This window comes from Strix uralensis, chromosome 21 (assembly GCF_047716275.1).
Source record: "Strix uralensis isolate ZFMK-TIS-50842 chromosome 21, bStrUra1, whole genome shotgun sequence".
NCBI lineage: Eukaryota > Metazoa > Chordata > Aves > Strigiformes > Strigidae > Strix > Strix uralensis.
The window spans coordinates 8,593,836-8,617,720 of record NC_133992.1 but is presented as its reverse complement, the minus strand read 5'-3'; the positions used below and the strand labels follow the sequence as shown (position 1 = coordinate 8,617,720).

The following is a 23,885-nucleotide window of genomic DNA, read 5'->3' as shown; positions in this document are numbered from 1 at the left end:
CTAACGACCTATAGTAGACTGTCTCCTTGCTAGGAGTAAATTGAGTATAATGAGCTGCTGCCTTAACAGGCTAGTATTTGCAATGGCGTGCATATAGTATGGCTTTTCTTTTACAAAGAAATTGTCTCTTTTGTTCAAAGCAGTCTAAAGATTTATATATATAAAGATATATATTTTTGAACTATATTTTAGACTGTTAATGGTTTACATGATGATGCAGTAACAATTATGTGATGAGCAAGAAAAGAAATGAGTCCATCCATCCTTTTCACCCTAACCATTCTGCTGAACAACAACACCCTGGTTCTCACTTCCCCCAAGGAGAAACACAGTGCCCCAGCTGATGGGAAGAGCAGTGGGCAGATAAAGGCTATTTCCACATTTTTTGCTAGTTCTTACTTAACAGTTCATAGATTTTTGTACCTATTAGAGATAGTATGTATGCCTTTGCAGTGTACACGTATTAAATCTAGCATTTATTGCTTTTATGCCATCATAGCAGATTGGAGGTTGTGATCAACCCAGGCTAGATAATTACTCAGTTCAATTTGGCTCAGAAGAAGCAACACTGATTCTTTGAATCATATGCCTTGAAGTTAGAATGATGCTTAAGTTCACTTAAATGTTACATTTTGCTGGTTAAATTGAATATTATACCCATTGCAAGTCCCTTCTCCTGTGTATTTAGTACAAATCAAAGCTTTATTCTTCTTCTGTTTCAGAGAGGCTACAACATTTCAGATGGCTTGCAGAAGTCCAGAGCTAACCGCAGCTGAGGAAGTCAGAGGCCTACCGGATTTTATTGGTAAAATTTATTTCCCTTAATATCAGATATTTTAATTTGCGTTCTTAGGAGCCACCATACCTATAATGGTTTTAGCTGGACAAGATATGAAATCAAGCTCAGAAATGACCTGACACATACGTGATGATTTGTAGGTAATTTTGAAGATGAAGAATCTACTCAAAGGAAAAATGGCTGTAAAACTGTCGATAGGTCACAGTTTGTGTTTAGATGGTACACTCCAGTTATGATGTAAGCAGATCTCATTCTTGGAAGCTGCAGTTTTTTGCATCATACCTGAACTTAGTTCCTAGCTTCCATGCTTTTATCCTTCTGAAAATCACAGATTAATCAAATCAAAGGAAATTTTAAAATATGCTTGCTATTTTTAACCTGCATTTGCATAGATTTCCCTTCCTGCAGAAAGCTGTCACGCACTGTAATAGCTGCACAAACTACAGAGCTCAGAGTGTGGGTTTAGTGATTCGTTGTGCATGCACTCTGTATTCTGCAGCAACAGTCCCACGCTACATCATCCTCTTTTCTTTCTCGGCAGTTCCTGAGGAAAGGAGGAGTAAGATCTTGGAACATCTGTCAGAACGCCGGCAAGGCCGTCACAAGGAAGCCATGACCTCACTGCGTCATGAGCTTGACTGCATTGCCAGGGTGAGGCTGGATGTTGTGCTCCAGATAGTCTGGAGTTCTATACTGAGGTCAGGGCCTAATATTCAGAAGCTCAGACTGACTTCCTTTCCTTTTCAGGAGATGGAACCCTTAGTTTTGGAGCCTGGACACTTCCTTCGGAAAAAACTGATGGATTCTGATAGAAAAATTGAACTTCTGTTTAAAGAGATTGAGTCGGACACTGCTCTGGGAGGTTTCTCGATTGAAGTAAGGCAGCTCATGCCATTGTCTCATCTTCAGTTATTTGTACCTGGTCTGCACAACATCGCTTCTTATGTCTTGCTGTGGTTTTAAGATATAAATGCTTTTTTTTTTTCCTGCTTCTAACTTTTTTTTTTTTGACACTTACTTTTCAATGAGATTGAGAGTAAATCCTTCTTGCAGGGTTTGGAAGAACTGTGGAATATCATCCGTCAGGAATGCTTGACCAGAAGGAAGTGGGTTAGAGAAATGGATGAATCCCTACTGAAGGTTGAAAAGAGTCGAGCCGATAAAGTGAGCTGTAGTCTTAATAGCTGTTACTTAAGCATAAAATGATTATTTTCTCATAATTCTGGGGGCAGAGAGTAGCTTGTTTCCACAGGAGTGGAAAGTCATTGGACATCACAGTAAACGTTCAGATAAAAAAAATAGGAGATTGCTGCTTTGTCCTTGTAGGCAAAAAAAATCTGTCTGTTATACCTGTGTCAGTTTGTCCTCTCTTTGTACCGTAGACATGATGAATAGGCCCAACCGTATCACCAGTAACTTTTCTGTTTGAGTAGTTATGAAAAATACCAGAGATGACCGCATCTGCTTAATTTTCATGTCTGCTTAAAACAACCACTGGCAGATTCACTACAGATATCTGACAGACAGTTGGTTTGATTTTTAAATTCAGATTGCAGGCTGTCTGCAGAGCACTCACTTATCACAGATACTAAAGAGAAATCAGTTGAGTAGTAACAAAGTGAAATGTTTTAGTTACTATTTTTATGAATGATTTAAAAAATCAGTATTTAAGATGGGTGTTTTAAGATTCACTTCTCAATCTGTCTATCAGCCAATTGAATTTATTTCAATGGAAAATTTGCCTTGTTCGTATCAGTGCTTAACTTAGGGAATTTACATTTGAGCTATACAGATTTTTTTTTTTTTTAATTCTTTTATTACACAGATAGCAAATGTACTGAGGAAGTATACCCTGATACTGGAGGACATTGGTACCTTCTTGTCAGATGATGTTCACAGGTTCATGAATGATGAGGCCATGGTAAGTCTTTCATATTGAGAGTCTCTTTTTACCTGTGAGAAGATAGCAATCTGAATATTCCCAGAATGTCTTTTTTTCCAACTGAAATTCATTATTTCTACCTGCAGTACACGAGAGATTTCTATTTTGCATGCTATTCTTTATCTTCTGTATTCTTTTTCCCTCATTTTACATAGATCAGGCAATTTACGGAGTTTTTTGCATGTATTATGCTGCTTTTATTCCTGTTTTTATTTTTTAATATGCAGAGGATTAAGAAAGACCTGTTGACTAATCAGAGGGAAATTGCCAAGCTGTTCTTCAGTCTCATGAAATCAGAGATGATGAAGGAGTTTTCACATCGGTTGAAATGGCAAGACAGAGTCAAAGACTGGGAGATCATCCAAAAGAACTCTGTAGTTCCCAGTTTCAGGTCAGAAATATTACAATTTTGGACTATGAATAACACAAAGTGACTACTGTTCACTTGTGTTTTCTATAAGCAGTAGTATTTGATCATTTTTCCATTATAAAACTAAAAAGCTAAAAGAACTTGGCCTTCTTTTTTTACCTGGTATGTATAAGACATCCTTTGTATTTGTGTTTCAAACATGAAGTTTTCCCAAACAGCTATTTACTTCAACGTGTTCTTCCATCCTACAGAGAATTTATGGCAAGTGAAGAAATACAGAATCCCCCAACTGTGAGAACAGAGATGGAAAATATGAAAACAAACCAGATTTTACTTAGTCAAAGGAGACTGGAGCTTTTGCAGCAACTTGGGTATGACAAAAGAGAGAACAGGAACAAGGGAAAATAGAATTCTTTCTAGAGTTAATGAGGGAGTTGACTACAAAATGCACTTTGCTCCCTTTCAGTGTGTGACTGTACACTGCAGCAGTAAGGCAGAGCCTAAACTTCTTTAGTAAAGCTCTTTTTGATGAAAAAAATACATTCTTGGTTTTCAGTGCACTAGTTACACTGAATAGGGGCGGTCAAGGGCTCGAAATGCAGAAACACAAAAGTAAATCTTACTAACATTTGAAATGTAGTAGAAAGGGGCAGATAAGGATGGGTAGAGAGATAAAAACTGGTGATCTTGTCAAGGCATTATTTGTGTGTGTGAGTTTAATTTGTATAATAAATTAAGAAAGGAGTCTTGATGGACATCCAAACATAGCAGCGTTAGATTTCTATCCTAACAAGATGATGATGGTTTGGATGCAATGCATTACAGTATTTACAGTTTTTCTTTTACAATGTATGTAGCAACATACATAGATAGATCAGTGGCATTGCAGTAAACAGTGGCATTGCAAAACAGCAGCCATCTTATTTTATTTTCATTGCTGAGATGGCTGTAAATAAAATAAAGCACAGTAGTATGGTTACTCTGATTCATAATTTTATCCTTTAAGCACTGACTGGATTATACTTGAACATATCTGACTCTTTTTTCCTGTTTCGATAGTGATTTGTTGCCTCCAACACACACGAAAGCTGATGTGGAGGAATGGTACAGATCTTTGGTGGATGTAAACAAAAGTATGGGTAAGTTGGGAAATGATAAAAGCAGTCTGGAATACAAGGAATTTTTCCTTTCTTTTTTCCAGGCAGTAATGAATCAGACGGTTGCTTTGAAAGTACATGTTTGCTATATTCTTTGTTTCATCTGTTGCCATGTCCCTTCTAAGCCGCTCAGAGCTGGCAACACAACCGAAACAAGCTGGCTACTGCCCCACCTGCCCTTTGGCAGCACAAGCATTTTTGCATGATGAGATCCAGCAGGAACTGACTTGGTTAGAATTAACCTGGGGAAAGCAGAAGGTTAATTTTAATGCAGATCAGTTCTCAGTCATCAAAAATACTCCTTTTTACCTCTTAGAGAATGAGAGGGGAAGAATTTGAGATGCTTCCTGTCTCCAGGTCCCGTAGTGTGCCTTCCCTCCGTGTGTCTACCTTCTCTTTCTCCAGAGTTCATCCTGTCTTAATGTTTGTAGCCTGTACAGTAACAAAGAAGTTGATTGCAATTGTAAATAACTCACTACTTTTGAAACATAATGAGAAAAAGATTTGTATTAAAACATCTTATTTTATTGGTTGATAGTGTCATACAAGTGTGAAGACACTACTGGGATATATTACTTGTGCTGGGACTCAGCACAGGTCCTCTGCATGTTTCCATTTCACGCTCCACTGTGAAATACAGAAATCTTTACAATGGCTTGTTCTTCCATATCCTCCAGATACCCACCATGAGCAGTCTATGATGAAAATTCGCCTCCAGTATGAGATGGTCGAGCAGAAATGTTTGGCGGAATTGCAGTTATGCAAGGTTAGTATTGCAGCTTTGCAGATTCTTGGAAGGATTGTTCGTAATGGTATACAATGTGTTGTTTGAGGATCCACCAAACATGGAGATAACAAGTGAAATTACTTTTTAACCTCTGTCTTATTCTGTTAGAAAACTTACTGTCCGTTTTGTTTCACAGTAGCATGTGGTATTTGTACTAGTAACAAATGCCAGTAATGAGAGGAGTACTGTCTTGCGTTTAGGTAGAGGATTCAGGGTCAGAACCCTCAGCCTTTGTGCTGAGGCTGCTGTATTTTGGGAAAGAAATTCCACCTCTCTGCTTCAGTTTCTCCCTTTGTGTCCAAATAGAATTGTACTGCTTACTACCAGAATGTGGGATCTGGGAGGTTGAATCTCTCTCTACACATTCACAAGAAAAGAAGAAACACTATGTTTAGCTATAGTCTCTAAAAGCCACACAGTATTTGATGTTATATTATGTTCATGTCAGTAACTTAGCGTTCTTTTCATTTAGAATAACCTATTGAATCTGGATATTTGCACAAAAGAAGAGGTTGAAGAAATTGTGACTTCTGAATTATTTCATTTGACTGAGCAACTGCGAAGTCGGTTTGAAGAAGAACTGGAACACATGGACGTATGTTTCTTACATCTATTTTTATTACTCTCTGGGACTAGTCTGTTCTTCCTGTGCTGCTGCCTGAAATGCCGTCTGCATCTTAGGCTATTGATTTCATCTTAGAAAGAGGTTCACAGTGTGACTGAACACCTGACCCACAATTAAAAAATGTTTGGGGTGCCTCAAGGAGAACAGTTCATAATTGTTTGGTTTATATGTACGATGGGTTGTCAGGGATGAATTAGGTATAGCTCATTCGGCCTGGAGGCAGAGGAATAGATTTAAATGATCTCCCAAATTTCTTTCAGTCCTATCTCTTATAATTCCATATGTGAAAATGGCTGGGCAGTTGTTCCTGAAATGATAGATGGCCAGAGACTTCAGGGCATGTGCAGGATTTAGTGCTTTGCAGAACTAGAAGAATAGACGGAGTTTTGATAGTTCAGCTTCTAGAACAAAAATGTGCATTCTTATCCAGTTTACTTGGACTATTTTTTCCTCTCCAAGTAGAAGAGACCACGTTGAACGCTGATAGCATAGCATACTTCTAGACAGCCTTTTAGCATGTTGTATGTCCCCTTACTCATTTATTTCACCTTCCAGCAAACAGTTTAATACTAACCATTTCACTTACGTGTATGTCTTTAGAGAGACTTCAAGGAGCTGGCTACACAGAATGAGCAGAGCTGTGGAGAGTTGTACAGCTGTTTTCAGGAGGCCATGGGTCTCTGGGACATCCATCAACAGAAACTGTCCCAGCAGGAAAGTGACCTTCAAAAGAAGTTAGATGAATACAGACGGAAAGAGGATAACATAATACAGGTATAAATCTAAAACCAAGAGTGTGGTATGATGTAAAGAAAGGACTTCCTCATGCAGAGAACCCTCTGGAATTCAGAATACCTGGTATAAAATTTAAAATGTAATCTTTGACATTTATACTGCAATTTCTACAGGGTAGTTTCGTTCTGTCAGGTACATATTTTGCTAACAGCTTGATTCACACTGAATGAGTGTTTGTATCTTATTTGTGATATGACAATGGTGATGAAGGTTATATTTTCTGTATTAAGTGGCTGCAAGTTTCTATGGCTCGTAAGATCTTGTGCAGGTATATACAGAGTCTTGTTTGTATGTCACGTTCTCATATTATGGGTATATCATGCAACTGGGGGTGGCAATGTCAAAGATGTTCATTATCTATGAAAGATCTTCATAACAGATGAATTTTGGTAAGGTAGCTTCCCTTCTTGGTGTAGAATATATGTACATAATTAAATTATTTGAATCCTAAATAGTTATGAGGCATCTTAGTAATTACTAAATCATTTTTACTGGTTTTTTTTTTATGTGGCCTTAGAGGATGGATGCTGATCTGGGTATAATTTTGAAAAAAATGAAAACAGCGAGCTCTGAGGAAAAGCTGAAGGCCTATTTCAAGAATGCCCTTTCTTCTTTAGATCGCATTAGAGCTAGGTATGAATTTTGTAGCGCAAACTTAACAAGTAAAGCATGTTTGAATGTTGGTTGTAATACTTAGCTCTTATTTATGCTGAAGCGTGAAGGTGTGGAAAAACACTGCTTGCTACTTCACGTAAGAATGTAAAAGGAAATAATTTCCATCTTGAACAAGGTTACGGCAAATAATACCCACAGTAGTAGTTCAGATTCTTGAATCACTAGGATCAGAAAGTAGATCTGTGCTGCCACCTGTGCTCTGGGCTCACCGATTTGATCTCTTCCAAAGTCGCAAGGGCTAGAAGTTACTAAAAACTTTCAGACAGCCAAAGTATATATTTTGGTAATCTTTCTGTTACATTTCTCATGATCAGGGATTTGCATCTTTAAAAATCACATCAAAATTGGCACATACCAAGGTTGGAGGATTAAATAGCCAGAGGGGAAGCAGTTGTATTTTCACACCCAGGTGGTCTTTTCTGTCTGTCAGATCAGAGACGTATTAGAAGAGCCATGTGGACCTGAGAGGCAGATACGCACACGCACACACCTCACACTGTAATTGTGTCTAGAACCAACATGAATTCCTTAATTTGTACATACACAATTTGTGTAATTTGTGTTGGTTTAGTAGTCTTTATATTCATTCGGACAATTTTAAATTATCCAAAAGTAATGTACCTTTTTAGGTGAGTGGAGAACACAGCGAGAGCTTGCAGAGATGGAATGTAATCTGTCTGAACATTTGAATGCTTGTATAAATTCCCCATAATTATCTTTGTATAGGAGACAAAGCAAATGTAAATGAAAACAGGTGTGACCATTGATTTTTCTTGAATCAAGACTCAGCTTGAACCATTAGTTTTCATTTCCAAGTAAAATGAAAATGAAACAGAAAAGCTTCGGTCACAGCTGAGCATGGTACAGAATTAACATGAAAGACAGTAATTTGACCTCTCACTTCTAATATTGCTTATGTAAGCACAGGTCTTGAATGGTTTCCCATCCAAAATGGAAGATCTAAAATACTTTATTATGAATAGTGCTTAACTTTTATGTATTTATATATTTGTAATGAACTAATCTCTACTAATAAGCCAGGATGTGATTGTAGTCAGGCTAAACAGATACAGTACAATGTTTAGCCTAAAGGTTTTATGAGGTTGGTTGAAAAGTTAGATTTGGATTTAAAGACATTGTAATCATATTTCATTTTATTTCTAAACATACTTGAGTCTCTTAAACGGTGGCCTTAAATTTGACAGGTACAGGACATTCAGCCAAGTTCTAATGAATCAAGTCTCAGCTTACCCAGAAGCTGTTCTGCAGGAATTGATTTCCTATAGCGGATCCATCAGCAAATATTTTAATGTAAAGGAAATCTTCAAACAGGTATAAAGAAAACAAACTTCTGCTTTAAAATCTTACTGGTGTATTCATTTTTCACTTTGGGGAAAATTTACATTAGCTGAGCATGCAGAACAAGGGGTAAGCTTTACACAGGTAAGTGAACAAGAGAATAAATTTGAAGGTGGAGGGAGTCTTGCACAAAATAATGATGAATAGGAAGTCTTTTTGCTGAGGTAAGTCTAAAGTCCTTAAAGCAGATTAGATTTAGTTTTTACACAAAGCACGCAAGAGTCTGTACTGTTTTCATTTATTTCTGGACTATTAGGGCTTTAGATCCTTTTTATGGGCAAAGGGAGTGTATGAAACAGTCTACAACCATTCCTTTTGCGCTGCTTTTATCCTTGTAGAAACCTTTTGCATAGGATTTTTTTTGAAATATCTTTTTTCCACCGTAGTATTCTTAGCCCATGGTGAATGATTTCAGCTGTATTTGTACTAAAGTATTAGTTTTTCAGGTCTTTAGTTACCTGAATTTAGTCCCATAACAAAAACCTTTTAAAACATTGTGACTCTGCCTGTTGAGACTTGCAAGCTTATTCTCTGTATGAATGTTGTCCAAACTGAGAACAACAACATTATTCTTAATATCCTTAGGATTCCTACATTAGCTTGTGCACTGTGGATTCTATGCTTCTGTCTTGAAAGGTAACAGATGATGATTTCCATTTGTTTCCCAGGATGTGTTCAAGAGCAGCGAGGCAGAAAGCTCTGAAATTGCCATTGAGACCTTTTCCACTTCTAGTGGAAATTCTTACACCGTTCTTGGAGTTGAAGAGGTGGAAAAGTCTGACAAAGAAACTGTAGAGCTGAAGAAAAGGTTAGTAGAAAACAGTTTATGTTCTTTCTTTCCCTTTAATAGACAAATTTCATCTGTTTGGAAGAAACATTAGTCTAAAGATGCAAAAAGTATCTAATTATTTTGATGTTATTCCACTTTTTAAATCGATAAAAATAAGAGAAAATTTTTATATTGCTTTTCATCCTTGGCTCTCAAAATACCACACAAGCATTCACCTCTTACAGAACATTCACGTTTTACAGAAAATTGTTTAGTGAGAACACATATTACAGAAAGGCAAGTAATTTGCCCAAATTCCCTGCAGAGCCATGAAGGTAACATGCCTGGTACTCAGTAGTAGGCAGCCAGCTCAGAAACTCTGCCAGTATGGTGCAAGTGGTAATGAAACTGTACCTTCCTGTAGTCAGAAGTTAAATTCTTAGAATTGATATATTGAATAAATTCCTGTTTATTACTTACTGTTCCTCACTGGAATATTTCTTTTTCAATCATAGGATTCGCCTTTGCTTTTTTGAACACTTGGAGAAATGGTTTGCAGAGTCTGTGTCCAGATCACACGACTTTGTGGCTGCCAAGAAAGAGGAGCTGAATTCGGAACTGCAGCTGCGTCTTCACTCGCATCAACAAAGGCGCGAGAATATAGAGACAAATATCTGCAACGCTAGAGCTGGTACCGACTTCCTTCACTCTGAGCATTACATGTTTTTGTTTAGAGACAATCATAAGTGACCAAAATCTGTTTCAGTGTCAGCTGACTCAGTAGTAGATGGCAATAGGAAGCAATTGAGTGTCTACTAATTCCTAGTATAATATGTTACTCATCTATTTTAAAAAAAGATGTTTCTTTTCTATAGCTCTTATTGGTTTGTGCTGTATGTCCAGCAGTGCCTTGATCAATGATTGTAAAAGGTGTAGAATATTCCATTTCTCTTGTCAATATTTGAGAACAGAGAGATAATGTCAGCAGTGACTGAAAAATAAAGGAAAAAGAGGGCTTAGAGCAAACAAAAGACATTTGTGATTTGAATGGATTAGGAGCTGCCAGGGATATATATGTCAAACACAGGAGAAAAGTCAAAGAAAAAGAATCAGATGTATTTTATTTGTATGTTTTAGCCACTCCATTGTAAAATTTCTTTTCTTATCAGCGGAACTGGCGCTTCACAAAGAGCATCTGGAGCACCACTGTGCAGGGGTGGTGGAAGCTCTGAAAAAGGAGAAAGCTGAATTTGTCAAATTCTCTGAACGCCAGAATAACCTCATCAAAAACTTACAGTCACAAATCCATGAGATGGAGTCTGTCTTCCTCAGTACTCCTCAGACTGAGAAGTAAGTGTGCCACAGGTATTGCTGGCTGTGACGTTCCATAGTTGAATACTCCTGATTGCTGAGACGTTTGTGGTTTGCATTCTGAATCTACGTTCCTCTTTAACGAAGACTGCTTCGTGAAACTTTAAAGAGATGTAAAGAATTTTTGTTTCCTTTATCTCTCCCTGAAGAAGTTAAAGTCAGTACTGAATGGATGACAATTTTCATCTAGTTTCAAACTGGCTGGCAGCCTTAAAGTAGAAAAGATGTTTCATGTGTTGAGGTTCCATCCAGTTCACTGAACATGCGTGATAATAGCAATTGACTAATTGGTTTTGAAGGACGCTCTTCAGTAGCATCAACTGTTTGCTGATATCTTCTGAATGTTTATCAAAACAATCACAGTTCAGCAAGTTGCTTTCAGAATGCTAAACCACTCTTGAGTTCTCAGATTTGGTTTGTGTCTTTACAGCCAGCAGTCTCTGGATCGTAATGTCTGCTCCTCTTTCTACGTGTTTTCCCTGTCTTCTATTATTTGCTGTTAGGTTAGCTTCATTCAGCAACAGCATGCACTCGGAGCTCCAGGGTCATCTGGAAGCGATCCACGTTTCCATGAGGAGCTACCGGAAGAATCTGGAGGAAGCTCTAGGAAAATTAAAGGATTCAAACGCTGAATTTCTCAAAGCTTGCAGGTACAGAGGTTTTATTGGAGTCTTGTTTATAAATAGTTCCCTATTTCTGGGCGTAAGTGTTTGCTGCATAGGCAGAACGGTAAAATTAAAGTTTATTTTGGTATTCATCTAGTTTTCTATTTTAAAAAAACCCAATTTATTTTGTTAAGCCACAATTATTATACTGTGTTCATCACATCTGTGTTGATATCTATGTTTTAGTCTTTGAGAAAAGGAAGACTCATAATCGATTGCTTTTACTTTGCTGGTTGCTTTCAGATTATCTTTGGAGGCAGGTAACCTCTCTCCTCAGGAGGTAAAATCTGTCAGCAAGCATCTTCAGAAGGAAAATAAGCGTATTGACGCTTTTGAAAATTTAATCAAGGCAGACATGGACAAAGTGGAATCAAGCTGCTTGGAACAGGTGTGTGGAGTTTCCTTCTTTCAAATTATGTATTATATTGGCATATTTGATGTGATTTATAATCGGCCTGCTCCCAGATTGGGACTGTAAGACTGTTCTGTGTGGCAGATGGAATTAATTGCATGATGGAAAAAATAAGTAGAAATGATGAGCTCTATTATTTAAGTTTTAAAAAGTGAAAATTAATTCATTCTGTCTCTTGTTTCTGGCATTCTTAAAGGCTACGGAACTTATTAACCAGGCTGAAAAAAAGTTCCATTACGTCTTTATGAATCGAGAATTTATGGAGAAGATCCAGCGATTCCTGGGAAAGCTACGAGTGCAAATCAAATCAGAGGTACAGGCAGAAACATCAGAACTTTGTTGAAATGAATTATAATAATTTCTCCTTTATTCCATTGAAGACATTTTTGGCTGAATTCAGAGTGGACAAACATTAAGGGACTTCTCATATTCGTTCAAAACCTGTTTTCTGTCATTATAAGCTTAAAACTATGCCTTTGCTGCTGCTGCAGCTATTCTGGAACACTGTAGTCTTGCAGCAAGTTGAGTACGTACATCTGAATAGACCATCATTTTTGTGTGTTGCAGTAAAGGACATGATATATTGCTTTTGTGAATTATTGCTTTCAGCCTCTCCTCTGCGTACCAGTGATTGAGTGCTTTTACCAGCAAGTCTAGTGGTTTCAAAGTGGAGCCTCTGAAAATCTCTTGAATGAGATTTCACTTCACCCTTATCTGCTTCTGCTTTAGGTAGCAAATTCCCGTTCACAAGCAGCAACGCTGAACTCTTCTCTGGAGAAGCTCCATCAGAAGATAGATGCTTGTGCTCATCCTGCGGCAAATAAAGAAGTAAGTTCTAATCAGCACAAAATGATATCTAATTTGATTCACTGTGCACGTTTGTATAATGTATAAAGTAATATTTTTGAGGCAGACTTATGTTTATACACATTTGGGGGGGTGGGTGGAAAGAGTACTTGACCACAGAGTTTTTGCTCGGGAAGGTCCTGTACCTGTTTCCCTGTTTGCCAGCAAAAACCTCAGCCTCTCTACAATCTCATTGCTCCCAGGTATGTGCCAGTGAAATGGTGACAGGACATAATCAAATGATGTAGTACGCAACAGTCAGCACATCTGAGAAGTCCGACAGAGCCAGTTTAGTAAGTGCCATCTGTGTTATCGTATCTTTCAGGCTTTGACCTCTGAAGAGCTGTACGATTTCACCAAAGGGGTGATGAAAGAACTGAAAAAGAGGAGCCAGTATCTTGACTGTGTACTGGTAAAAGCAGTGAGACCTCATGATAAGGTAAAAGAGCATTGAAGTTCTCTATATTTTATTTAATATTGAGTGAATTTTTATGTGTGTATGTTAAAGGTTTTTCAGAATCTGTGCTTTGAATTTTCAAATTAAGAAAGATGCTGCATTATGCCAACTACCCAAGACATTGTAACATTAGGTCAGCTTTTTTAGTAAACTCAGTAAACTGAGTTTACTAAATGTTAAAGATGCGCAGCTTCGTGAGAGTTTATTTTCAAGATGTAGCACTGTTCACAGATGCATATTTCATGGGTTTCTTTAAATAGTTAAAATAATAATAATCAAATGTGTCCTGAAGATCCTGAAGAGATTATTTTTTTTATCAAGCTGTGGTTTGTTTTTGTTGGTTTTTTTTTTTGACTTCCTTGTCTGGAAAGTCTGTCTTTATTTTGTAATCTACAGTGGATCATTGTTTTAAGGGTACATACTTAAATACTGCTTATGATAATTATGAGAATCTACTCATAACTACTTCTAAGTGTCTCAGAGTTGTATAACTGTAACAACATTACTGCTAGAATTATAAAAATCTTTCAGCTTGTGAAGCAAAATAGTGCATGTTTGGAAGATCTGCTTTTAGTATTCAGTAACTACATGTAATGCTTTCACTAACTGCCTGCCACAGTCAACAGGGTTTCATTTTTCTTCCCGTTTCAGGAGGACTTTACCCCTCTTTCAAGCGAGGTTAGGTTACAAGGTCCAATTGCTGCTGCCGTGCGAACAGCACGTCTCAGAGATAAGAACAGACTGACACTGATGGGGCTGGATCATGTGAAATATCCTTTGTTAAATCCAAGCAGAATGGGAAAGTCTGCGCTTAATGATTTAGCAATAAGCGTTATCAAAAGCTTACTTGAGTAAGTACTTGTTTGCCTAAAGGTATTTTTCCATCACTGTCTTTATATTTTCTTTGCTATCTATACCTCTTGTCTTCATAAGGCTCATGATAACACTACAAGGGGCTTCACTACCGTATCTTTTAAATTGACATTCCAGAAGCCTATCAAGCTTTTCCTGAATTCATAGTTTGTAGTTTACCTTTGTATATACAGAACAATTGAACATATTTTTCATAGGTAATGCTACTACATACTTTCTGATCAGTCTAGCTTTAAAAATCAGTACAGCTGAGACTACTTTCTTTTAAAAGCACAATTTCTAATAGCCATAAATACCCCATTGTGAGTGATAAGTGACATCGAGTTAACAGCATTATGATAGATTTTAGTTATTAAATTTTTGTCTTCCATAGTATTAGTTAAAAGGTGATTACATGCTACATAGTTGAATGAACATACAAAGTGTGAAATGAACAGTACGACAAGAGTGTGATTTGCAAATACATATTTTAATGAACAGTTTTGCTTGTAGAAATTCTGAAATTCCAGTTAAACAATTAGTTACTCCCATGCCAGTACTTATATTTACACTGTCCGTTGTAAAAGTAATCCTGTCTGTTAAAAGTGATCTCAGAAATTGAACTGAAATTAGCACAGGGTAGGGATAGAGAACTTAGCTGATTCTCCATATAACATCTAATATAGTATAGAATAGAATATGATAAGGTATTCAATAGCCACTTAGCTCTTTTTCTGTTTTAGCATTCAGCCATCGAGAAAATCTTCGGACCCAAAGCAGGAGAGAGATCATTCACATCCACTAGGACCAGGTGTGCCAGCATTTCTTTTAATATATTACATTCTTCTAAATCGTGGTTCCTAACATATCACTGAGCAGGTCTAGCATACTCCACACCAGTGGCTTACATGCTAGCTCTGAGAGAATTGTGCAGCCCAACTTTTTTCTTGGATATCTTTACTTTGCAATAAGATGATCATTTTGTAAAGAGTACCCATATTTGTGATAGTGAAAGAGAAAAGGGGTGGGGAAAAAATGAGGAGGGAAGTCATGAAAATCTGTAGGGGATCAGGGATCCTTCTCAGTGTATTATCATTCACTCAAAGGTGAGTGCAGAGGCAACCCCAGCTGTTCCCTACCCACTTCCCTGTCTCTCCTCTCCGGAGCTTGACTCCTCCAGCCACATTCCCAAGTCCCCATCCCAGCAAGGACTATGAATGTAGCCCCTTCACTCTCCTTCTTATTCCCTGACTGAATGTTGTTTTAAATCTCCTCCCATCTACCACGCATTCTCTAGAACATTCCCATTCCTCATGCCCCAGGGCACAGCCTTGATTTGGTGTTGCCACTGCTGGGTTACTTCAGTTCTGTCTGTGAGAAATGATTGTTCCTGCAGTTGTCCCTTTAATGGTGTAAGGAAACATAGAAATGAGAACACAAACTATATAACCATATAAAAAAGAGTTCAGTTGGCATTTACATGATGTTCTTCATCTTTCCTTGTTAAATATAAAGCGACACTTCCTACATCAAAGAAGAATTCTCAGGTGAAGGTATCAGAGGAAGGCCCTGAGAAGTCCGCTACTGACAACCACGTGGCCCGGAACGCCAGGAAGTTGTCATCTAAGGAAAAGATGCCAACAAGAAAGTAAGACCCCTGGAAGGAGGAATTCCACTTACAGTGTTCCTATGCAGAAATTTACCTAAGTTGTCCACTGCCTGTTCTCTGAAAAGTTCTTAATGCTTATTTGTATTGGCCTTCTTTCCATCCGTGCTTATTATTTGGGATCTCTTCCCTGGTTATGTCCTCATGATCAGCTTTGCATTTTTTTTTTTCAGATTTTGGCTGGAAAAACACTCTTTCCCCTTCATCTGCTGTTGTTTTGTATTGTGAAGTTGTTGAAATACAGACTAACCCCACTCTTAAATCAATACGGCTTAATTTTCAGGTCTGGTGTCTAAAGAGTATGTCTTCAGCTTAGTCCATAGATAGATGAAATGAGCTACTGTAATAGTGAAATCAACAGCAAAGTTTTGAAGAGCTGTTGGGAAGAGAATCCTCAGAATTTTTTTCCATCAAAAAACTGTTTTCATATCATACTAATTTTAGAGTTACATTTTTCGGAATTTTTCTTCAGTTTCATGTCCATCATATGACTGACTAGCTCAAATAATCAGCCAGAGGAGGAAAATACTTGTGGAGAGTTTCAAATTAATGTTTTTTCCCTCCTTAGGATACGGCTTCCCAGTGGCAACAGATACCAGATATTTGGAGAGAAGCCTCCAGAAACTGAGTAAGTCATGTATATTTGCAGAAATAGAAGTTAATCTGCAAAAAACCAGTATCTTATAATCATGAACTATAGAGTTCACAATTGAATTTTGACGTATTTAACCTGGATCTTTATGGGTCTGAGTGTTTACAGAACAGTTCCCTTTTGCAGCATAATAATAGTGAATATAAAAGTCACCCATTTTATGCTGTTTAATGTCTGAAATGGGTGGCCTCATTGGAGCCCATTTTGTACATTGACAAAAAATGGGCTGGAAAAATGTCATTTTCACCTCTAAGAAGATCAATAAATTTTATACACTACATTCTTGTGCTCGATATTACATTTACAGGAATAAAGAAGGCACAGACTGTTTAGGAGGTGATTTTTAGATGGTTCCATTCTCCTTCTCTAAGAAAATTATCATATGTTTTCTTGATAGGTGCAGTTGTTGTACTAGATAGAATTGAGATATTTCATATGTGCCATGCAAAACTATCAAAATTAATGCCTAAGAGGTTTAAGTGCTTGGGAATTTTGTCACACATTGTGTTTCAAAATACTTCCAGTAAACCACCTTCAAATATTTTTGGTTTACCTTAAGCTCTTAATGTAAGTTTTCAGCAGGGGCAGTTGGCTAATTTGTTACAGTGCGGTGGGAGCGTTCTCCAGCAAGCCTTTACAAAAGCTCAGAGTCTTTGCTGCTTCTGAAGAGCATCTGTACTAATGGGGGTGAAGGTTCTTAGGCATTCTGAATATTTGTTTGCGTATGCTCTGAAAAATGTATTAAAATAAACCTGAAAATATTTGAAAAGTGGTAAATATTGGCAATGTGATCATTTTACAGTGTGATTGTCCTTTTAATTATTCTTTTTAATTTTGTTTGCTTTCAGGACATTTAAGGGGATCATTATGAATCTTCTCTGGACATGCAATAACAGCTTGCTCTGCCTTGCTGAGGTAAGAAAACGCAGTGTTCTTCAGTCACTTTTGCTTTCATAGGTCTACTCCTGTGTCAACTAAATAATTTGGTTCTTTACAATGTTTGGATGGCCACCCAGAAATTTTCCTTTCTTCACCAGTGCATCTATTTTTTAAATAATAACCGACATGGGTACTTTTAGTCACAGGTTTCTTCATAAATATTAAGCATGTCAGAATCAGAGGAAGAAAACTGGTCCCAGATAAGAGGGTGGTTGATAGCCTTTATGTATCCCTCCTACTGTTATATGCCTGGATGTGACTTGTCTGAATGTGTTCTCAACAACTTTTCTGTTTTATCTTTACCTGCCAAAGGAGTTCTACCAAGAAAGGAATCCTCAAATAACAGTGCCAGAAGATCTGCCAGAGACATTTGACGATTGTGCACAACTGGTCAAACAGGCACTGTTGTCATACCAACAACAGACAGAAGATTACTACAATACCTGTCTTATAGGTAAATTCATTCCGTTAAAACTTTTAATTTCTTGTGATGTAATTTTTCAGTTATGTAAACTGAAAATTGCAGTGATCAAGAATTATGTAGCTTTCTTAATCCATCACACAGTGGAAAAACTCCTGTTGATTTTACTGGAAATTGGGGCAATATTCTCTTTGATATATTGTCAGCTGCAAAAAGCATGGCAGAAGGGCCCTTGACTAAGTGGAAAGGCCTGTACAAGGTCACGTTTTTTAGCAAGTGTATGTTTCTCAAAGCATTGGGCCCGGAAAAAGGAATGGCAGGGACAGAATCTCTGTGAGAGAAAATTCCAGGTGGTTTGACCCTTGCAGTGTACATTCAACTCAGCCGAGTGGTTTTTTCCCTTGCAACTAATGTGTCACATAAACACCTTCTCTTTTCCAAAAAGAATTTCAAGATCAGCTGCGTCTGTTTGAGAAGAAGCTCACTTATGTCTCCCAGCTGGCAGTTGATGGTCTCTTGAAAGAACATGAGCAGAAGCTCAGATACTCCACTGATCAGATTCGTCAACAATTCGATAAACAGCTGGAAGACTGGGAGAAAGTGAAGGTATGTATCATGGAGATATTGGAATGCTTCCAGTGTAAGCAATGCTAAATGCATTAGAATGATAACATTTTCTTTTTATTAATCTCACTGTTTGCTTAATCGCTCACTGCTGAGCTAGCCACAGATTTGCTTTCCATGTTTGCAGTTAGTCTGTGTAGTTCTACTGGAAGCTTTATCTTTCTAGTAACTCAGCCCCTGCCCTCCCTGCTTCCAGCACTGGACTGCCTCTTTATAATCTCGTAGAGCTCTGCCTGTCATCTTCCACTTAGACTGTAAACTCTTTAAGAGCTGTGGCATTGTGGTATGGCTGTACAGCTCATACGGTGTGGTGCACTCGTCTGTAGGTACTGTGACTTACGGGTCATGAAATAACAGTATTTACTTTCTTTCAAAAAAGAAGTCTATTTTGTTCAGTAATATCAGAACTGATAACAGAATCATAATGGAGATTGTGCAGAAAATGTTACAGAGTAGTATCTTGAGATTTTTGTCTCTCTGAGTATTAAGTTAAATTCAGGAAAAACCACAAATATAAAGATCTAAAAAGATCTTGTTTACTACTTGCTAGGAGAGATTATTATTTGTTGAAAACAAAACCCAAGGTGAGATCAGAGGCTCTGTTCTCCAGCAGCTACGCAATTTGGTGTTTACTGCACTGCAAAGTTTATCTCTAGACAAGCAAGAAATACACTAAATTGTCTTTGTCTTTCTGAATACTTTTGTATAAAATGTGTGGGGTTTACTTCTTCCTTGCTGTGACTCAATTGCACATTCTCTGCTGAAGGCATTTCTTATGTATTTATTCAAAGGTTGTGCACAAGAATCAGTTACGTTCCTCTCTGGGACACCCCAAAAACCTCCCTCAGCTGGAGGCTTTGTGCCATGACGAAGCAAAAAGACAAAGAGATCAAGTTGATGGCATTCACCTCAACACACAGGTGCTTCAGGTAATTGTAAAGGCATTGCTTCATATGAACTTAAAAGTTGCATTTGGAAAGGAGAGCACAGCTGGGGTACATTTTTCCTCCCCATCAAAAGTAAACTGGAAAACTTTTTCAGTTTTAGGCAATCCTGTTCATGTATCTTTTAAGTTATGTACTGCCAGCATTAGATCAATATATACAGAAACGCATATGCACAGGTACACGTGCATGGATTTGTTGTGGAACTGACTGACCTTTCCTATCATTCATAGAACACACTGAGGAAGGGATGACTTAGAGCTTAAGGGTAGAATGATTAGATGTAAATCTAAATTGGGAGCAACAGTGACATCCTCTGGTTAGTTATATTACTTGCAGACAACAGATGGCTGGAAGGGTTCCTTCTGTGTGCATTTCGTTAGTGCAAATAATTGGCATTTTTCTACACAAGATTAAGAAGTGGAATAAGCAGAATTTTACAGGAGAGCTTCAGGAATCAAAACACTTTGCCCGCTCCATCCCCTGCGGTTCCTGAAAGTCAGTTCCCTGGCATTAAAGCTATTTGTTTATTTCTCTCAGGCCACTTAGTCAAAATTCTGTACTGTCTGTAGAGTATATATAGATTGAATTCCAAAGTAATATCTCCTCCTCCTCTTAGTTCTGCATACACACAGAGAAACACACATACCCTGTTTTAGAATAACACCTGGCCAAAGCACTTCCACCCAAAGTACCCAAATTCCAAAATGGCCTTTGCTTTGGGCAGAAGGATGCATTTACAGACAGCTGTTTTTATCAGGATTGGATGCTTAACCCAAATAAACAGCTACTGGGCACCTATACACAGAACTCCACATTTTTGTACTTTAGGCAATAGGGTAGTGTTGAGAATACTGCAGAGAGGCACTTTTAGACCCTTTTATGTGCAATTTTGGAGCCTTATGTCTGTTACCTGCAGCTGCTGCAAAATGTCAAGGTTGGCTACTTGTGTAGTTCTTTTGGAGCTCAACTAAAATGAGAGGAGATCAAATTGTCAAAGAAATTCCTCTCGCTTGTCTCCCGTGTCCCAACAGGACTGTGTGGCAGAGTGTGCCCGGAACTTTGTTTCTGCGCTGGCTGCACTCACCGAAAAGCTGCTGCTGGATTTAGATGAAAACATCACTAGTGATGACATACAAGCAGCAAGTAAGTAAAGAAGAGATTGCTTGTTCAGGTCTCTGCTTCTGTCTCAGACTGCAGCAGACTTTCCCTCGGAAGAGGAGACTTTTATATGCTCTAGTACTTTAAATGGAAAGATTTGCACAATCGAGCATGCAAAGCTGTTTCTTGAAAGTGAAGAGCATCTAGCTGCATATAGTTATTTCAAACCAACGGTATTACTGCCACTGAGTCTATCTCCTGTTATCTCCCAGAAACCGAAGCACCAAAGGAGAAGCCATCCACTCTGCTTCTGCAGAGACAAGCTGCCCTTCCTCTAGATACCTGTGGCATGGAACGTGGGAGCAGGTAATAACTGAAGACCCTGAACACTGTTCTATGTAATTTCTCTTCTCTGAGCGGATGCCAGGCACTCTCCTCATAGTTTTTTGCTGCACTTGTTGAAACTGCTAAATACTGTGCCCATCATAATGATGCAATTTAACTAATTATGGGGCAGTTTGAGTGGGTAATGATTTTGAAGGAAGAATAGCAATGGATCCAAATAAAAGTGAATTACATGTTGCATTGCATAGCAATACAATTTCAAAACTATTGCTGTGCCACTTTGCTAGCCACTATTTATCAATTCAGCACTTTCAGGTCTATGACTATACTGTGTGTTTTCACTCAGAAGATATGAATTCTATTTACTGTGCAGAGATTCTGAAGCTTTAAAAGAAAAGGTAGTTTTTTCAGGTGGAGATTAAAAAAAATTGATCTTCTGCACTTCAAGTAACATGAATTAGTATGATCTGCTCTCTTTTTGAACTTTCTCATGTGTTTTTTTTGGTTGGTTGATTTGTTTTTTTTAAAGGACTTGGCCCGGAATACCCATGACTACTCTCCCAGACAATTCAGACAGTATTCTGGTCAGAGAAACCGCGTCAGTCACAACAGCAAAGACGACGCTGGGCCACGTAGCAGCTGTAGAAGCAAGAGATGCTGCGTATAAGGTTGGTCTGTGGGAAAGGACTATGAGTGGGGCTGCTACTGTTTGTGGGTTGGGTTTTTTAGGAAGAAAATTACAGCTATGTCTAATTTTTAAATGTACACAGTGTCTTGAGATCTTAAAGCTCTATGGTTACAGTACACACAGCTTAAAGCACCTTAAAGCACCTGGTTACAGTGCGGTTTTAAAGTGACCATGGTTTGTCAACAGGGTGTGATATAGTAAATGCACACCACAGAAATATTTTCCTGAATGTATGATGCCTTAAAAATACATTATTTTATATTTGGTAGCACGGACCCTTTACTAAAGGTGCCTTGAGGTTTCCATGGTAGTCTACAAGTTTCTGTTTAGGTGAAGTACCGTTTTCGCAGCTTCGTAACAGTTCAGTTCACAGTTGTGACTTAGGAAGTTCAGGCAAAAGCCAGAGTGCCTTCTGTGTTTGAGATGCACGCTTTGCTCTCTGTTCTGTGGAGGAGGCAGCTCTTTAACCTTAGGAGCTAATGGAAGTGAGATGAAGATCTTGCATTTCTAGCAAAATCTAAATACTGCTGATAATTTAGTTTCAGAAGTCTTTAAAAGGAACACGGGGGGGGTGGGGGAAAGCAGTGAATAATTCATTGTTCATATAGTTCTGTTGTCAAAGGCAGAAAATAAGTGGCCTGTACACAATCTTCTGACACAGTGGATCGGGACCTGGATTTAGGCAAAGTAAAATTATATTTCATCACTACCGATTTTATCCTTTATTATTGTTTTTGTTGTTTATACAGAAATACAAATGTCAACTTGAGCAGCAGTTTTCCCAGATGAGGGAAGAAAGCTCAGCTCAGCTGCTGGCAATTCAAGGCTGGGAAGAGTGGTGGAAAAGATCAGTCCGAAAGATCAAGAGACTCTATGCATGAGATCAGCCAAATCTTGCTGATGCCCTTCTGATCATCGTTGATGTAAGCTGACAAGTTTGTACTAATATCAGTGATGTTACAGACCTAGTCCAACAGAATTTGCTAATTTTTTTAACTTCTGTTGCACTGAACAAGTGCGGTGGTGAAAGGAGCTATTTTTTGCCTCTTGAAATACAAAATCTGATGAATGTGCTGTAAATGAAATGTAGACTCTGTGCAGCACTTCCTAGTCGGATCTCAGCCAGAGGAAAGTTAACTCCTTGTGGTGCTACTGCAGTATGAGAATCTGGAAAGCTAGGAGCCCAAGCAGTGGATTTGCCTGAAGTTCACGTTCAAGACTCAGGCGTGATTGAATGTTTGTGTCATGGCGCAGCCTGAGGTTGTAATAGTCAAAGCAGCCTGTTTAATAATGGAGTCCAGCGAGGAAACTTCATCTTCAGCAAAGACGAAGCGCTTCCCTCGGATATCCTCTCTTTCTTCACATTCTGAACGACACTGAACTCACAGCTCACTACTTCAGGTTTAGAAATTTGAAATACAGGTTTAGAAATCTGAAATAGTTGTTCTGCAAAGAATATTTTCCATGGACTGGTCTGCAAGTGAGGTATTTATCTGCAATCCAGAATGCTTTCCAAGGCAGAGCTTGAAGATAACTTACTGCTTTGTTCTGGGAGGTCAAGCAAGTTCATTTCAGAGTAATACAGCTACTTTCAACCATATCACTTTATAAAAACTCTCTGAACAAGTTCAAGGAACCTGAGTAACTCTTAAAAATGCTTTAGCTATTTTTTGTGTTTATTAGGAGATTCTGTCCTTAACTGCAACCACATCTATTTCATTTTTGTTTGCATTCATTGTGAACCCTAGAGTTTTAAATCAGTTGAGGACAAATATGGTAAATGTCAGTGAGATGGTTGTAGAGGCAGGGAGACATTCCAGACTCCTCTGGCTCCAGTATTGTTGCAGATTTGTAACACAGAAACTGAAGCAAAGGGGCAATGCCTCAGCTGTGCTCCGAATGATGCAATATTTCAAAATATGTGTATTACTTTTCTTGAGGGATTAGCTGTTTACTCTGTAAAGGCACATGGAAGTACGCTATGCCTGTTACAATAGCTGAAACTGCACTGAAATAACCAGAACGCCCCTGTCTTTTTTTTTTCTGTGTTAATTTTATTATTTAATTTGAGGGTAACTTTTATTCTCCTTTCTTCTATCTGTTCACTATCCTCTGTCTTTCCCCATCACTCCTGTTCTGTGCTATCAGTCTGTATGCCATGGTGATAAGTGCGTGAGGGTGGTCAGGTGCAGGAAATGAGAATCCCCAGGAGACTCTGCCAAGTGCTACTGACTTGGGTTTTCACTTATGCTTTGGGGGAAAATTCTGAGAGGATGTTCATGACGTTGGAAAGCGGTGTCAAGCTGGGAGGGGCTGAAAGCACCACAGAAAACAGAATTCAGTCAAGGCTTGATGTTTTAGAAAAACAGCCTGAAAATGGAGTATAATTCTATAAAGTCAAATACAAGGTTCTATATGTCCTAGACCTGGCTAGGAGAGGTTCTGCAGAAAAGATGTGTGGGTTATGTTTGGCCATGGGCTGAATATCATCACCAGTGCTGTGTTCTTGCAAAGTAGGTAAGTATCATATAGGAACGTATGAACTGTCACAGCACGTCAGTTTTGTGGGGTAATCCTGCTTTGCTCAATACTGGTGAGGGCTCAGCAGAAGTATTTGGTTTGGT

At 38.3% G+C, this 23,885-nt stretch overlaps 1 protein-coding gene across 1 annotated transcript in view; it reads left to right on the top strand.

Annotated features, from left to right (window-relative positions):
* CCDC180 (coiled-coil domain containing 180) overlaps positions 1-23,885 on the top strand; it is a 27,995-nt gene that overhangs the window by 2,986 nt on the left and 1,124 nt on the right. Inside the window, exons 5-37 of the mRNA XM_074890972.1 lie at positions 723-805; positions 1,341-1,450; positions 1,547-1,675; positions 1,853-1,963; positions 2,625-2,720; positions 2,969-3,132; positions 3,363-3,482; positions 4,171-4,250; positions 4,946-5,034; positions 5,528-5,650; positions 6,281-6,454; positions 6,993-7,108; positions 8,356-8,482; positions 9,178-9,317; positions 9,794-9,969; positions 10,448-10,628; positions 11,153-11,299; positions 11,558-11,702; positions 11,923-12,039; positions 12,456-12,554; positions 12,898-13,011; positions 13,681-13,880; positions 14,625-14,692; positions 15,397-15,529; positions 16,116-16,175; positions 17,048-17,114; positions 17,451-17,592; positions 18,005-18,165; positions 18,975-19,112; positions 20,162-20,273; positions 20,501-20,594; positions 21,103-21,241; positions 22,011-22,184. Of these exons, the coding sequence (XP_074747073.1) occupies positions 723-805; positions 1,341-1,450; positions 1,547-1,675; positions 1,853-1,963; positions 2,625-2,720; positions 2,969-3,132; positions 3,363-3,482; positions 4,171-4,250; positions 4,946-5,034; positions 5,528-5,650; positions 6,281-6,454; positions 6,993-7,108; positions 8,356-8,482; positions 9,178-9,317; positions 9,794-9,969; positions 10,448-10,628; positions 11,153-11,299; positions 11,558-11,702; positions 11,923-12,039; positions 12,456-12,554; positions 12,898-13,011; positions 13,681-13,880; positions 14,625-14,692; positions 15,397-15,529; positions 16,116-16,175; positions 17,048-17,114; positions 17,451-17,592; positions 18,005-18,165; positions 18,975-19,112; positions 20,162-20,273; positions 20,501-20,594; positions 21,103-21,241; positions 22,011-22,142 (4,087 nt within the window). The 3' untranslated portion in view covers positions 22,143-22,184. The remainder of the gene's footprint in view (positions 1-722; positions 806-1,340; positions 1,451-1,546; positions 1,676-1,852; positions 1,964-2,624; positions 2,721-2,968; positions 3,133-3,362; positions 3,483-4,170; positions 4,251-4,945; positions 5,035-5,527; positions 5,651-6,280; positions 6,455-6,992; positions 7,109-8,355; positions 8,483-9,177; positions 9,318-9,793; positions 9,970-10,447; positions 10,629-11,152; positions 11,300-11,557; positions 11,703-11,922; positions 12,040-12,455; positions 12,555-12,897; positions 13,012-13,680; positions 13,881-14,624; positions 14,693-15,396; positions 15,530-16,115; positions 16,176-17,047; positions 17,115-17,450; positions 17,593-18,004; positions 18,166-18,974; positions 19,113-20,161; positions 20,274-20,500; positions 20,595-21,102; positions 21,242-22,010; positions 22,185-23,885) is intronic.